Genomic DNA, 17388 nt, shown 5'->3' with positions numbered 1-17388 from the left:
CTATATGGTGGTACCAAAATATTGTATCCAGTGCCTTAATATTTTGAATTTACAAAGAGGTATAAATAAGGGAGAGTTCAAAACAGAGGCCTGTGGAATTTTTGAAGGTCTGGAGAGGAAAAAAAAAAAGGAAAAAGCTTTTATATTGTGAGGCTTCAAGAAATCAGTTGTGTAAATTTATACAACAGAATTCTGCAGAATGAGTTAGTAATCATCTACAAATTCTTGTATTTTAAAAACCTATCTCAAAGTAAGGAATTTCTCAGCCTTATAAATAAATGCACCTGAATGTTGAAGCTGAACTAGCTTCATACAAACCCAATTTTTCTCACAAGAAAGAAAAATTAAGATTGAAATAGATGGGTTGTACATCTTCTGCCATAGAAGGAGGGATAATCCTGTGATTGTGGGACCGGCACTCCCGAAAGCTAACTTGACCCTTATTCAGTATATATTTAGTGGAGAGGCAAAAGTTATTCCCATCCCTAAATCAATGGCTCTATCCATGGTCTGTAAAACAGGTATGGGAGAATAGGGTCTCAGACTGAAATTAGGCTTTGTAATTTAATTCATATGAGTCCTCAGAACTTTCCAAAAGCCTGTCCTTAACTAGCATGAAAAGCTCTGCAGCCTTCTGTATGCAATTGGTCAGACCCTTGTTTACACTGATCTCTTGGGTTTTTGTGTTCCTGTGCTCTATTCTTCCCCATGCAAGATGTGTCCTGCTTGTTAGACTAGAGAAACATATCTGGAAATCTCACTTCTGCTGAATTGTGATCTGAACGTCACCCATTTCTCCATGTGATTCCAATCTATGTAGGAACCAAGGGAATCTCAGGTTATTTAGGTGACCTTATTATGTTTCACCCTCCCCAAAATTTTTTCATCCATTTGCAGGCTTTGCTGAAAGAGCTGTTTCCCTAATACTTGCTGTTTGGGGTCAAGACTTGGAAATATAGCCCCCAAATAATTCTCTCCACCTAAAAAAGATAGACATTTTATGACTAGCAGTGCAAAATGCCATGGGTAGGTCTGACCCTTGCTCTGGTACTTTTTCACTTCCATAGCTATGATATGTTCTCAATGCAGAATCGCTTAGCTAAATTCATAGTGCTAACCTGACAGTAGTGCTTAACTGTGGACCATTAAGGGTAGTGACTCCTAACACAGCCTGGTTGAAGGACTTACTTTACTGATACATGTCTCCCTGAAAAGCATTCATTTCTACAGTATTAGGGGTTTTTTTGGATGTTTGCATAATTGCAGGAGGCTTCAAGAATGTGTTTTCATTCAAACATGCAAACAACTTGATTTCCCAGAGATAAACCAAATCGTGGTGTTCTATGCTATCACAGACATCAGTTCTTCAATTTCCTCTTGAAACTAATCTGAAATGTCAGGAAATTATTGTTTATCCAAACGATATCTTTGAGTATCTTTGAATCTGGATTAATTTCAGGATTGTCCTCCTGGGTCTGAAAGTCCTTAATTAATTAGCCAACAGTCCAGCTGAAAGATATATTGCTCCTTGATGTTTGGCCACCCATCTTTATTTCAGGGTTATAAAGCCTGGAGCTGAACTTGGAAGAAACATGAAGATGGTGGTGTTTCATGCACCTCCCTGGACTGTGGAATGAATTACTGGAAAAGTTCAGTGGGCGTCTCACTATGTTTTGGGAGTGTTTCAGGGTTTATCTCTATTGGCAAGCTTTTTTTGTCTCAAACTAAACTCTTAATTAACTTTGGGTGAAATAAGTTCCCTGTTTCTGGAACCCTGTATAAAGATAATGGTAGAAGACATTAAGGAGTGAGGGGTGTTTCCTTTTCTTGACAGACCTGATACTTGTATGAATTAAATGTTCACAGTCAGTGAGCAAAATGAGTTTTGAGTTGTCTCAAAATTCATACTTGCTGCAGGGAGTGTCTCCTTTGAACTAGGTTATTGCATGTTTCATTTTACGCTAACGCTATGTTTTTCTCAGTTGTTTTCATTCATGTTACTACTCAAAGTAGGATTATGTTGTCTTAGTTTAAAATTTAACAGTTGCACAACTGACATTCAGAAAAGTAACTCTCCTTTTCTGTTGTGTTGTTGCAAGAGCAATCTCTGTGTCTGATTTCCATGGTGTGCAATAGTATGTGTGTATTTATATCTGTGTATTTGGTGTTTATCTGGAAAGCCCTGGGCCACTGCAGCACCTTGAGCAGCACAACCCCTAAGGGAGCATCTGCTCAAAACATGATCTCTCTTATCATTTTGACTGTATTTATGAGACTTGCAAAGGGGACACAACTACCCTCTTCTGCTAGTACTGTTTTGAATGCATTCATTGTTATTCTTGAAAATTAATTGTCAAATTAGTCTAAATTGTAGTTGTCTCAGGCCTGTACAGAGTCACAAATAATCCCATCCAAATTTTAAAATATTTTTCTAATTTATTGTTTTTTCTGTTTGTATTAACTGAAACTGTGTCCACTGGGTCTTAATATGAATGCTAATGGAGAAATGGAATAATCAGTATACATATGTATGGTTTTACTAGACATGTTAAATATCTATATATTTATATATAAAATGTACAGGCACACTGTCTTAAATCTAGCATTGTCATACAGGCTATCTAAATTGTGTCATATTAATGGCAGGGCGATATGATATTTTTGCAGAATATGATATTTTTGCAGTCCTGTCTAGAAATAATGTTTCAGGCATTATTTGGAAGCCGTCTTATCATGTAGCTGATTCTTCCAGAAGTCAGAGAAAAATAATCAGTAAAAATTGGGTGTTTTAATGTCATTGTTTAAAATGGTGATGCTCTTTAACTAGTCAGGTTCTCAAACATCTCTAGTAAACAGGGTGGATGAAAGAGTACCTGCAAATATCTCTGACTTCAAGTAAATCTGTACAGCGTTTCTTATTCTTCTTTTCATGTTTTCTGGATTTTTCTCTCTTTTTCAATCTCTAAGCACTTGGAATTTTTCATTTACCATAAAGCTTGCTTTAGGGGTCAGGCCCTGCTTGTGCTTGCCAAGCAGTGCTCGCTGTTGCTCTGTGGCAGCACTGTGTGTCAGTTACTGGCCGTTGGCCACTGCTTCCTGTGGTTTGGAGACCCCGAGTTTCCTCACATCCTTTCCACTTCCCGATCCTTCTCACATACTGGTTGTCATTTTTTGTCTCCAAGTATGGCAGGTGTGGGGGGGATGTGTGAAATTTACATGTACTGTTCAGATAGCTGCTTCTTTCCTTGCTTTTTCCTTCTGTGACACTGGAAGAGAAGCTCCAGTCTGCTTCAAAGTCCACCTTTATGAACTTAGAGAAACTTTCCCTCGGCCATTCTCATTTTGCCCAGGCAATGCTTTGCTTACTGCAGATGGGAGAGGGGAGAAGAGAGACATGCAGGGAGAGGGAGCAAGCTGGTGCACAAAAAATGCCTGTAACTGGCATATCCTACTGTATTGCAGTGTTAGGTGCAATAAGTGGTCCTTATTAATACTGTTCAGATGCAAAATAACTATTTATAAGAAAAGTACTGGAGTTTATTATTGTACAATTAAACATGGACAAATGTTGAGCTGTGGGATTTTTGTTTCTGTAACTGGAGGTTTTAAAGATCATTTATGCATCCTGCTTTATGATGCTGTAGCAGTGTCACGGAGATTCTTGTATGCTGCTGACTCCTGTAGCAAAAGGTGAAACTCAGTTTGGGGTTGTGCATCAATCAGACATTTAGAGTTGTTTGGGGTGTGTTCTGGTGTTTCTAGAGCTCTGGCCTTAGGCTGAGTGCCTTCATTTTCATATTGATTGCTCTTGCACTTGATAAAGTGATCCTCTCTAAGAAGTACTTCCAAGTTCCATACATGGTGGGTTTTTTTCCTCTGTATCTGTAACACTTGTTTTTTTTTTTAAATGAACTGAAATGCTGTTATAATCTCACACATAAGTGCTAACAAAATTTATTTTATGTAGTATACTGTAGACTCAGAAGTGGTTTTAAATAGAAAATTGTCTCTGAAATCTGTAACCTTCATATGCATAGTTTGCTCACAGCATTCACTTTCAACGTACAAGGCAAGAGGAAAACCATCTGCCATGTTTATTTGGAACTAATACTACCTCATACTGAGTAAAATTCCCTCAGAGCCTTAGGTCTTTCTCTTACCACTGTGCCCAGAACACAGGCTTAATGTCCCAGGTTGCAATGGAATAATATCAAGCATGATTTTGTGACTTGAAGTGTTAAAATTGTGCAGATTCTGGCAAGTTCCACCCTCAGCTTTTGATCTTTGGAAGATGTCCAGCTGCTGCCACTTGGGCAAAGCCACATGTGCTTAGAGCTCTGAAGCCATCTGCAAGGAGCCCTGTCAGCTAGCTGGGTGCTTGTGCTGTGCCTCTTCACTCTACCCTGCCAGAAAATGCCTGTTTCCTGGGTTTGCACTGCTTTGCTATTGGAGAAGGATTCACTTTTGAATCCTCATGAAAATAAGGCTGCAACAGCCATCATGTACTGGGAACATCAGTGTGAAGTGAAATTATTACAAAGGGACATTTGCCTATGAATGTTCCGCCTATGAAATGCTGTGATTTAAATCAGGTTTCTGTTTTAATAGGGGATGTGCACATTATAGATCTAACAGTAAAAGACTAATAATATCTTAAGAATCAGATTACAGCTTTAACTATATATTTTGTTTGTTGTTAGCAGGAAAGAATATGACTTCAAATGAAAGGTGCTTATCTTCTTTCAGCTGAAGGACAATGCATTTGAAATACTTGGCCAAATCTCTTATCAATATTCATCTGTTCAAACCAACTTTCCAGTGCAGAAAGCAACTCTGTAAAAGCTCTATTCTTTTATTCATATTTTATCCATTAGTATTTGATAATTTGAAGAATCGTCTGGGCTGAAAGCCTACTTCTTTTTTCTGTGACTGTAATTCAATGTTAAGTCATCTACCACAAGTTAAAACCACAAATATAGTGTGTGATATGATGAACATCTAATACTCTTGTTTAGCTTCTTGAAGGTCAGGTGTAGCCTGGCAACTGAGTGCTATGAGCACAATTTTATGAGCAGTGTTTGCTACAGGGTAGAAATTAATGTGAACCTAAACTGATCTCTTTGCTTTCTTTAAGACTATGACCACAATCAGCATTAATTTGCTGACCTTTTCCACTTATACTCACTTCTGAAAAATGATGCTTGACTGAAGAGAGATTTTTTGGATGCTAAGGCTGTACCTAGTCCAGACTCTGCTTCTAACAGCATTAAAGCGGAAGAAATAGGTTAATTCAAGCAGGGAACTTGTCAGATGTTCACATCCTATGGATTAAGACAGCCAGGATATTCCAGAAAATTAAACAAATACTTTTTTGAGCAACAGTTGGAGGATTTGAACAGCTGTATATTTTTCTCATTCCTTTTTTTTAATACTCTTTTTTTCTCTTCCTTTGTTGTTTAGCTTTTCTATTTGAAATGCAAAGCAAAAGAAGTTAGAGACTTCATGGCGTAGATAACTTTTGAGGGCTGTGACTCTTCTGCTATGTACAGGGTGTGAGACCTAGGTTATAAGTGGTTATGGGGAATAAAAGAACAAGATCAGTTTGTGAAATTGGTGTGTACTTTTTAACAGTCTCCTCAGCAAGCAGGTTCCCAGGAATATTCAACTTGATTCATAATAACTTCATTTCTTTAAATGTCTGACACCTGTAAAATGCACTCATTAATTATGTAGCCTGAGCATTGCCTTTATAACCTTATTTTTATAAATATTTTAAGGCGTAACACTTAAATTTTTTCTAACCTGTCTGAGTCACTAAAAGAAAAAAATTCATATATCCCTGTCCTGGATGCTTACTCTTATCGTTTTGTCCTTTGTGGCAGCATGACTACAAATAAACAAACAAATTTTAAAAAGGTAACCTAGGTTTGTGCCATAGTTTGCTGTGCAACATCACAACATGGGTGTGATGCAACAAGGGGGAAAGCTCCATGGGCCACAGTCAATAAGGATGGGGTTTGGCTGATTAAACTGTGCTGGTTTAAAATGTTAGTAAAGCTCAAACTTTCCCTTCATGCCTTTGCAGTTCCTCCAACATACATGGCTTAGAGGTCTCATCCTCTCTTGAGGCACCATTGTGTTCTGGTGTGTGTAGCATGGTGGGAAGGACCATGAATCCAGGTACACTGATACAGAAGTTACATTACCAAACCAGACAGGAACTCATTGCAGAGTTGGTTTTCCTTTTCCATAGTACAGATTTTCTGAGTCAGCCTGCATAAGGTGACACACTGAGAACACTTTTCACTTTTTACAAAAGCCTTTTCTTGCTTCTGTTGTTGATAAGCCAAATATTTCCTCAGCTGAAAAGGGGAATGGCAGCTCTAATGCAGTCATAATAACAACTGGCTTTCTGCACATGAAATATAACAGAATTTGCTGCTGTATTATTTTTAAAAAGCTAATGATAATTTCCCCTGTGAGAATTTTTAAAATTATTTTTTGGACCAGGCTAATTTTATAACTTCCAATCTGTTTTTCTGCAGTACAGGGTACCATCCAAACAGAAATCAAACATCAGTTACCTTCAGCACTTACTTACCAAACTTCAGTCAAAGTAATTAGTAGTAGAAACTGCAGACACTACAACTGGGTAATTTGCTGGAGGCAAAGGGTAAGATGTTCTGATTTAGCCTTTGACTGTAATGGATAAACCAAATGGTTATTATACTGACCTTTTAAAATCATAAGAAAGTACTGAAATAGACCAAACCTACCAGAGAAATCTGAAGCTTTATTAACTTTTGCCAGCCTGAAAATGTAGCCAAATTATGATTCCTGGTATTTGCTTTTCATGATTTGAGCACTTTAATGATTCAGTTCTGATTCAGTGTACTTTGACTGCATCAAGGGTTTGTACCCTTGACAGATTTTCCCCATCTGAAAGAGTATGACCACTACACAAATTTGAGTGACCCAGCAGCAATCCTGTTTGAAATGTTCCACTTGGCATGAATATTCATAGGGCTGGAGAAGGTAAGATTGTATGGTGCAGCAATTGTATCACTCAGTGAGAATATGGGACACTCACTTTCAAGTCACTCTTCTAATGAATGTTTAATTATTTATGTGTGTTAGAGTTTTTTTCACCTGGAAAAGTTCAGAACTGTTTTCATATCTTGTAGCCTGGAGCTTAGATCACTTACTGAAGATGGTGAATCTTTATTTAAAGCTTCCTTCAAATTTCAGTTTATAGTTCCTTAAAAGTTAATTCCTGCATTTTTTATTTCTCAGTCTTCACACCTGGTTCAAGGATATTTATTTGCCCAGATTTAAGCATTTTCTCTTGTTTTGAAAAGCATTTAATGAATTTACTTTGGTTTAGTTGGGCTATTAGGAATGGACTAAATATTTTTGTGCTGGTTCAGCTAAAGCTGAAAAAAGAAATGGAGTTGTAAGAGAAGGGGAAGCAAGGAAAACTTCTTGGACCAATTTTTTGTGAGTTTTTTAAGTAATTGGAAAAAACAGAATGAGATACACAGGTCTGAATGAATGACATGAATTAAGTATTTTGGTCTCTAATGATGAAAACCAGTGTGTAGAGAAATTTTTTAAATGTAACTGAGCAATTTAAACACACAATTCCCTTTGGTTTTAACCTAATTCTCACCACCTAACCTCTTTTGGAATTCAGTGGAATTTTCAGAAGCTTATTTCCACTTCTAAAAATTGCTGTTATGATCTCTGGAATACGCGGCAAGATCAGAAATAGTCCTTTTGCTATCTACACTTAATGTTCATTTGGTTTAAATGATCAGTTTGTTCTGAATGCAGGGCATGATTTCCGAGTCCAGTGTATGTAAGATTGGATCCTTCCATTCATAATTTCAACTTTCAGCCCAATGCAATGTAATGCCCACAGGAAATTCCCAGAGGAGCAAGACAGATTATTTGCAACCTCAAGAAAATATTTTTTAAAGCTACACACTATATATATATATATATATATATATATATATGTAAAATTTCCACTCTTCCCTTCTAAAAGCACGTAGATGAACCATTTACTTTTTCTGCCATAAAATTACAAAAGGTTGTAATGAACTTCACACAAAAACTGGGTTTGGAACAGCCAACCTTTTGATCATTACACCAATCTTACAGTGTAGGCTATCTTTAGGAAAGTAATTAAAGCATTTTTGGTATAATTTTTTAAAAAAATTTAGGAAATCAAGATCTATCTTCAGGTGCTAAAATCACTTTTCCTTAGGTGTCCACAGTTGAAAAATTATTTGAATGTTTCCCTTTTCAATTACCAGTCTGCTTATTCATTTTGCCATATTGAGTGCTGTTTTTTAACAACAAAATGCATGCAGTTAGAAGATTTGTTCATTTTAACTTACTAATTCATTGTGCCTCATTTATGGTAGAATTTAATAAGAAAATTAGCAGGTAAATAGAAGATGTTTCAATTTGTCTTCCCTCTGAATATTTGAGAAAGGAAGATCACATCCTTGGGGAGCTCAAAAGGTTTCATTGGGATAACTGGAACAAAACAAGAAAAGTACCTGGAGTTTTATTTAAATTGAGAATTTACAGCCCATCTCTGTCATACATGTATTTTATAATGTCTTTTTTTTACTAGTCAGCAGTTACATAGAGAGAGAAGTTAGTCACATTATCACATCTTTGATTTCTTCAGTAGGAAATAACATTATTGCTTGTTGAGAAAAGAAACCCCAAACTGATACTTGTGGCCACAAAAGCCTTTGTGGTTTGTATTGTTTATCAACCTTCAAAATATATGTTTGTGAAACGACAGGACTAAAAACGCAAACATACTGCTTGGGTAGTGCTTTTTCCTTACAGGCCCCTAGGCTGGCATCTGGAGTTTGATGGTTTGTTTGAGTATTGATTTGTCATTGTTTGTTTGTTTTGTGTGTGTTATTTTTGTTTGGTTTTGAGTTGGGTTTTTGGGTATGGGTTTGTTTTTCTCTCACATTGTTTTCTTTTCGTAAGGTTGAGCAGCACCTGTTTAACTTGCCAAGTTAATTAACTATTAATGAACTGATCTGAGAAATGCTGTGGGTATAATATAAACCATACTAGCCCTAGACAGTGCCTCGTATTAAATGATATTTTCCACTTTGCAGAGATTGTGCTGCTGACCTCAGGTTTGCTGAACTTCCTAATTACCCCAAAAGTTTCAAACGAATTATTTCAGCCTGCCTCCTCCCTGCGCTGTTTCACTGATGCAAGGAGGGGCCATGCAGTAACACTACACCTGTCCCAGCACACGCCTCTCAACCTGCTCAACTTCCCCAACGGGTGAGTTGGGCATGAGAACATCCGAGATTGCTGGGTCTGTAGCCACTGGTCCCGACACTTCTGGGTGTGCGTGCTGGCTTCGCGCTGGAGCGGCTTTAACGCTCCATCATGGCACTGGATGACAGCAGCTTGTACTCCAGGACTCAGAGTAAACTTAATCCCCATCAGACTCGGTATAAATCAACAAGACGGAGAAGCCTGCCGCCAGACATCCTGCTAGAAAATGATTTTAAAGGAAAGTTTCAAAAGAATATTAGGAATATAGACCCTATACACCCAAGGCGCACTAAGAAAAGACCTTCTATATTTTCAGGTAGGAAATGCTATTTCAATAGTATGTTAGTGCAGTATCTTTTAACCTTTTTGGTAACTGAAGGATTCAGCACTGGATTACAGTCAGAACTTATTCTGTTTTAAAACCTAAGACAGTTTTCATGGATAGATTTAATCAAGTGCCATTTATGTTAAATTATGTCAGTCATTAGAGTTAAAATGATGGAACCAAAAAGACAGCCTTCGTGTTTTTTGATTTCATGCTGCTTGCTTGAGGGGTTGTTTTTTTTTTTAATACTTAGCATTTAAAGAAAGCCAGTTGTTTCTCCAGAGCTTTAAACTGCATTTTGCTTAACCCCACTTACAAGAAATACAGAAAACAGCTGCAGTGTAAGAATCTCTTGCTGCTCTAATGCTGTATCTCATTGCTTTTCTGGAGGAGAATGGTTTGGAGAGTTCTTCAGTCAAGCAGAATTTTATTTTTTTTTTGTATGTAGCCAGAAATTAACATCACTAAATAATCAAATGCATGCTTTAAATTCCTGGTTTGAACTGGAGCCTGTAATGTCAGGAGTTAATAATTTAGTTTAACTCCCTAGTTGTTAAGAAGTAGGAACAAGGTGTGAGTGGATTTCAGTCAAGCTAATGGCAAGCTGGAATATTTTGTTGCGTTGTGCTTTTAAATAATTCTAAATGGGCCTAAAAATAGGCAACAGATTATTATGAGGCCAAAGGATTTGTTGGAAAACAATCAGGTCATCTTTATGAGGAGCACTTAAAAGGTTCTAGGGGGGAAAATCAATACCAGCTCATCCCTGCTGAAACTGAAAACGCATTTCTGTGAGACAATCAGAGGAAATGAAATCCTTTATAGAAACAAAACTTCTTTCAATTTAAGTATGTCCCTTTCCAGATGAAAATCAGGGTTTTCACATTTCTGGGGGAATTAGTGCAATCATACAGATCTCTGAAGAGTTGTGAAGTATATCAAATTATTTAAATATTAATATTATATTCCTTAGTGGCAGCTAAGCTTACACGAGTACCTTTTCAAGAGCTGAAACACTGGTGAAAGAATGGGTGTACGATCTTAAAAGACAGCACAGGGCAGCATTATTTGTGTGGGATTTAGATCCTCTACTGAACCTTAGTTAAGGTAGTCGAAATATTTCAACACGTCAGGAAATAAAACTTTTTCCTCCTTCCTATTCTACTTTTCTAGCTTAAAAAAAATGCAAAAAAACCTTAGCAGATCTCAAGTCAGATGGCTCAGACATGCCCAAGGCTCCTGGGCTTCCCAGTGCCTGAACTGTCTCTTCCTAAGGTGATGTGGTCTGTTGGTGGCTCTCAAATCACATTATTTTGGATAGGATAGACCCTCTGTATCTTAGTCAGGACTATGGACTTTGTATCTTATCTTTATCTCAGTTGCCACTTTTTTATGTTTTACTTACCTTTTCTGCTTCTTAATTACTCTGTGTTTGTGGGGTTTTTTCTTCTGTAACTTTTCAGGTTTTTTCCTGTATATTGACATTTTTGTTAGGAAAAAAAACATATTAAATATGTTTTTGGCCTTGTGTTTGGTCTTCAAAACTCGTACTCTGTTGTGCTTACCCACATTTCACCTTTATTCTGTGATTTTTTTTTAATGCAGTTCTTTCTCTCAGCTCTTTTTCCACCCTCCCAAATGACCACATTAGCATTAGTACTCCAGTCTTTGTGCTGTGTCAGGCATGAGCACTTCAATGCTGTTTGTGTCTGGAACAGTGCCATTATGCTTATGAAATCCAGTGCAGATGTGTTACTGTACACTCAAGGGCACTTAACTCAAAGGTAATGCAAATTGATTCCTATAAGCAACTGATGGAGCATGATGGAAAGATGGGTGTAGCCTTTCATTTGGGAGGTCAGCAGTGTACATGGGAGAAGCTTTACTTGATTTGCTTTTGGAAACAGGTTAACAAAGTACACTTGAAGTGTGTACCATTGTCTAGACCATGGTCTTTCATGCTGTAACTGTAGGTTAGAGCTAGGAAAAAGAGCTGTATAATGGAATCAGGGAATGGTCTGGGTTGGAAGGGGCTTCTAAAATCCTTGTAGTACAGCCACCCTACTGTGAGCAAGGGGATGTTCCACTATTATCAGGTTGCTCAAGGCCCTGTCCAACATAGATAGATAGATAGATAGATAGATAGATAGATAGATAGATAGATAGATAGATAGATATTAAAATTAAATATAAATAAATAGACAGTCTTGCTCTGCAGTCTTTTGGATGAATGAAGAATTTGAAGAATGTGGTAATTCCTACTTCTTTGTTTCAGTCTAATCACCTATTAAAATAAGTATTTTAAATCTATATCATATTGACTCTTCCACGTGCTTCTGTTCCCTATATCTCGGCTAAGTCTTTTGTAACACTGTTAGCTGATCTTGCATTTAGGACATTGTTGCAATTGAGGCTTAAGTCATGGACTTGTTGTTTTCTTCTCTTTTATTCTATCTTACAGAACTGCACTCATTCAGTAGTGAATAGACACACCAACACATTGAGCTGCAAGGAAATACATCCGTTCATTCATTGGGACTCTTGTAGCAGTTTTGGTGCAAACTCAGGGAGGGGTCTTGCATGCAATAGGCTTCTTTTACAATTGTTTCTTACCTGTGATAGCTAGAAGCTCTCCCTTTAAATATGAAAGCTGGAACCTGAGAAAAGTGAGTTGTCTGTCTGTCCTGCCATCATGATGTTAGTCATTCATGTATGCCTAGGCAGGACTATCCAGCCAGTGGTATCATTGGGTTATTGTGTTCATCCCCACATGGCAAGGGGATGGCAGAAACTGTGTACTGAGAAACCATGGCATTGCCCAAGGGATACACTGCACAGAGATACCTTTTTCTTCTTTTGCAAAGCACCTCTTGTTCTTTAAATTTGAAATGTTTAGAGCTGCCATATACTTCAGGACTTGGTTAATATCAACTGCTATTTATGTATAAATTTTGATTTTTACTGTTACATGGTTATGCTTAAAAAAAAAAGAAAGACACAGGCACAGGGGAATATAGTCAACATTATAGGGCCATTTATTGCCTATGGAGAGGTTCATCACCCTGATTAGTGAAATTTCTACAGACCTGCTGATAAGCTCTCAGTTCAGCAGACGCTCATGGCCATGACTGAACCTCACTCTGGCAGGACCATGCAAAAATGAACAGTGTCTTGTCTTAACCTGGAGATAAACCCCTCACTTGTTAAAGAGAGAAGAAAGAATTGTATAAAGACAGAGTGGGCAATGAAGGGACCTCAGGTCTTGACTGAGCTACCTAGAAAAAGTATATTGACCTAACTCAAGCTGCATAAAATGAAAATGGATTAAACATCATTAAATGTGTGTGCTGACTTATGTTTCAAAGCACAAGAGCTTGAAGAAAATTAGTCTGTATTTTTTTCTGTTAATCTAGGGAAGTGAAGGGTGAGTTTTTACTCCTATTTCTTTTTGACAGAAGGTTGCTGATGTTGTTTGAGTTTTCTCATTATGCATGGAAAAGACATGAGATTTTGGCTGGGAAAGTTAATTTTCCATAGAAAACAGAATAAAATAGAAATCGCAAAGGTCAAAGTGCTAAAAATATATATAATGGTCAAGCTCTGCTTGGAAGCCATTTGTATTGTGAGTTAGGGATGTTTTTTAACTAAGTACCATTAAACATCTACTTATAGTACTGTTATTAGTATCTTGTAGGCTTTTTTTCCGTCCTCTTCCTTGCTCATGTAGGTAGTGTGTATTATTGTTGAATGATGCTCGCTCACTGATGCGTCAATTTTGAAGAACGGAAGGTGAGAAAAGTACCTGGGATTTTCTGCCTCTCCCAGGACCAGGCATGCCTTCATTTCATAGCCTGTGCCTCAGGTGTTGTCTTCCCAGCCAAAATTAGCTCTATGTATTCTATGGGACAGCACATGATCGCTGCTTTGGTAAAAGCAGTGTGGTGTTGCTGTGGGTTAATGTAATGAAGGTCACTGGCTAACAGTACTTTACAGAGCTACTCAAAGAAAGAATGTAGCTTGCTAGTCTGTGATTTTACAATCAAATAGCTAGTATTTTTTAACAAATTCAATGCTTTTTTTTTTTCCAGTGAAAATATTGTCGCAGTTAGAAGTCTTGAGGTACTCTCTCAAAGCATTTCTGGAGTTCAAACCAGCATACAGTCTAGCAAAGTCACTTTCTAAAATAAGTAAGTTGATTTGATGCCATATTTGCATGTAAATTATAATAATGAAAAATAATGAAAGAAATAAAGGGTTTTATACATATTAAAAATTCTTAAAAGTTGTTCAACAGTGACATGAATAAATTATTTCATTTCCCATGAGTCATGCAGCTAAGACAGCCGGTATGTATGCCTTACTTTTTACTTTTGACTGGCTGTGTTAATTGGGAAAGACTTGCCAAAATCTAATTACTTTTAATAAGGATGCTTAAAGTCATGGGTACAGTATGTGTCTTGATTCAAATGAGTAATAATGATCTGTGTTCAGTATTTTAATTTGGTGAGGATTTGAATATCCTACCTCCTCTGTGAATAAATTGTACTGCATGGTAATAATGTATGCTTGTGATCTGCATATGATAATTGCTGTTCACTTATGGTACCCCTGTTGACATTTGGGAGATTGTCCTGTGTTGGTGCTGCATTTTACAAGTATCATCCAGCAGAAGGAAGGGAAGGCAAGTCTTACTTGTCCCAAAGTTTTTCTTCTCTCTGCCTGACTTGAAGACATTGGATTGGTTTCCCACTAATACTGTTACCAAGACGTTCTGTTGACTGAAAATGCAGGAGGAGGGAGGGGGTAGCATTATTTGTTATTTGCTGTTCATATTGTAAGCTGGAATTAGTTCTGCCTTTCTGGTTTTTCTTGAGCCTTATTCTAAGAGATGCCATTGGTGCATTGCTGATTGTATGTCCACCCACTGATTTGGGTGAGTGGCCACTGCCTCATTACCAGAAATTATATTACTGATAATATCTTGCTTTGGTCTGGCCTTTTGCATTTTTGCGGTCTCATACATATTTTTATATATATTACTAAATGTACTCTTCAGCATTTTAGTTTGTGCATATTTCTACTAAAGTGACATTTTCTTTAGGAAGGATGGGTTGATGATTCAGAGAAAAGCTCTGGATTTCTCATGAAGTCTGATGTAACAGATGTGTGTTGTCAGACTCGTTTTCTTCTTGGGTTCACTGGTATTTTATGGAGTGGGGAGAATGATTTCCAAATGTTCTTGTAAGCAAGTGATGAAAATGCTGCCTCATCTTTAAGTTATATTTAGGACTCAAATGAGGGTCTGTGTCCCTTGGAGAGTAACTTGAACATGGAAATGAGAGAGAAGGTAGGGAGGAAGGTGAGGTTAAGATAAAGAAGGCTTCTTCTGCTCTTACAGCTCGGATTTTTGTGTTTTGAAAACTGTCTAGTTGTCTCCTAGATTTAAATTGCCACCATCAGTTGTTATAGATGTTGACTTCTTTTGAAAGCAAAGATTCCAGTGTTCAAGTGAATGAATCCTATTGTATTACACAGTAATTTACCTCAAATCTTAAATGTCTATGGATTTGTAGACTTCATTTGTGCTGAAAGAACTTGTGAGGCAGTTACAGCATTTGCATCCTGATTTCAGCACAGATTTCTGTGTGTGCTGCCTTAGAAATAGCATGTGAAACAAGAACCTGGTTTAGTAACATGGTTTGCCAGTTTCACCCTTGGGCTGTCTGCTATATCCTTTCTAGGGGGTAATGATTAAAGTGTAGATGAAAATCTTAAAACTTGCTCACCTTCTGGGAAATATAACAGTTTTGGAGTTTTTGTATGTTTACATGGTTTTCAAGAAGAAGCATTGAATTAATATTCAACGTGGGTTGTATCTCCAATTAAATATATCAATATAAAATATATCGTATTTTAAAATAGAAGCCAGAATCCTAAGAAATGCTAGCAAAATAAGAAAGAGACAAAAATATTTTAAAATATTTGAGAATAAGTCAGTCACTCTTTATATCAAATGGTAGTAGCCTTAGGTACATTTCATGTGTAGTAAATCTATGAGTGTTTGTTGACATTATTTCTAAGTAAATCTTTCTTTGGCCACAAGAGGCAATAGAACTGTTTATTCTCTTTATCTGATTTAAGATGTACTGTGAACAGTGCAAACACCATAAGAATGTGCCCATCTCTGACCCACAGAAATACATTTTTGTGCTAATGGATTGGAGAGATTGACAATAATTTTTTTCACAGAGTTGTGAAATGCATATTTTAATAGATGGAAGACAGACATTATTTTTAAAGTCTTACAGTAATGCATCTGCAGTAATGAAAAACTTATGAACCAAGTAAAATGTTTTAAAAGAACCAGACTTAAAGGTTGTCATAATGGTTTTGATTTAGCCTTCTGGCTGATATTCTGGTCCCTTCCTGAAGAGCACTCTTCATATAAGCAAGTGTAGATGATGACATTGAAGTATTTCTCCTGGTAATCTGATGGGTCTGTGGACTGCCTACAAATCACTCAAAATATATTTATTCTATAGTGCTTGTTTAATTTTAGATACTTCTGTGCACTTGTTGGGTACATTTGGCAGGTAGTTAACTTTCAGCTATTTGTACTTTACACATTTACTTGGAGCATACTGCATCCAAGTTAAATCACCTGATAATCTTGGAATCTCTGAAATAAAAAAAATTGTGCTGTTTTCTTTTTTTAATTTTAATTTTTTTGCTATCTTACTGTACCTGAAGTTGAACTACAACAAGAAGTTTAGGATTTTCTGAAAGTACTTGCTAAACTTTCAGAAGTAATTTTAAAAATCAGTATTTTATTAACCTAGGTTCTAGACTGTTATTCCTGAAGATTGGTGTAGAAAGTAGAATTCATCTTAATTATAAAAGACTACTTAATGAAAAATCTTAGAACACAACTAAAGTGAGTTGGAAGATTTCTTTTTTAACTGCTTCTCTTCATGACAAAAGATGCCCTTAAGGATGAAATCCTTATGGTACTTCTGGTAAACCAGCTGTAAGCAGATAGATGCTGAGTTCATATACTTAGATTTTTGTAAAGAATGTAGCTCTCATATTAATTTTCTTTATTGTTATCAAATAGGAGTGGTTATTTTGGAATGTGTTTTTTAATGAATTTTGGGGGTTGGATCTCAAATTAGGAACCTGACATGAGTAACTCAGGACATTCTTTATTATATTTGGGGTTTTGGGAAAATTGAAATTGCAGAGTTTTTCACTATGATATCAATTTAAATTCCTTTGCTCTGCATATGCTAATGTGTAGCTGCTAAGCAAAGCTAAAATGCAGTATTATATTTAGATACTCTTTCAAAGACCCAAGAAATGTCTGTTCATACTTTTTAATAATATTTTAAGCTGTACTTAAAATTTATTAAAATAAAAAATCTTTTCCATTTATTACTGGAAGATATTTCCGTTTCAAGGGAAAAAAAATGTCTGTAGTTATGCAATGTATATTGTGTGTGAGACAATCCCATGGCTCCTCTTACAAGGACCTGTTGTGCAGTGGGCTTTTTATTTATTTAGTTGGTTTAGAACTGCCTGAGGGTATTGATGTGACTTTTGTGGGGTTTTGCTCTGTGTCTTTGGAGTTACTGTTTCATGTTGGCTATAGTGACAATTTGTTTTTTTTTGCAGAATGTGTTAGAGATTATCTCTGTGTTTATCTGTATGCTCAATTTGTTGTGAATTATCTGCTAGCAGAG

The 17388-nt window shown here is 36.7% G+C and overlaps 1 protein-coding gene across 4 annotated transcripts in view; it reads left to right on the top strand.

Annotated features, from left to right (window-relative positions):
- FRY (FRY microtubule binding protein) overlaps positions 1-17388 on the top strand; it is a 223469-nt gene that overhangs the window by 34633 nt on the left and 171448 nt on the right. Inside the window, exons 1-5 of one of the 4 annotated variants that reach the window (XM_064409051.1) lie at positions 6156-6180; positions 9153-9173; positions 9293-9327; positions 9496-9640; positions 13738-13836. The exons of 1 other annotated variant lie outside the window; for it this stretch is intronic. In XM_064409051.1, coding sequence (XP_064265121.1) covers positions 6156-6180; positions 9153-9173; positions 9293-9327; positions 9496-9640; positions 13738-13836 — 325 coding nt within the window. Of the gene's footprint in view, positions 1-6155; positions 6181-9152; positions 9174-9292; positions 9328-9495; positions 9641-12299; positions 12316-13737; positions 13837-17388 lie in introns of those variants that run through there. 2 more of the 4 variants (XM_064409052.1, XM_064409056.1) reach the window with 2 other exon arrangements.

This window comes from Passer domesticus, chromosome 2 (assembly GCF_036417665.1).
Source record: "Passer domesticus isolate bPasDom1 chromosome 2, bPasDom1.hap1, whole genome shotgun sequence".
Taxonomy (NCBI): Eukaryota; Metazoa; Chordata; class Aves; order Passeriformes; family Passeridae; genus Passer; species Passer domesticus.
This window is presented reverse-complemented; position numbering and strand designations above follow the sequence as displayed.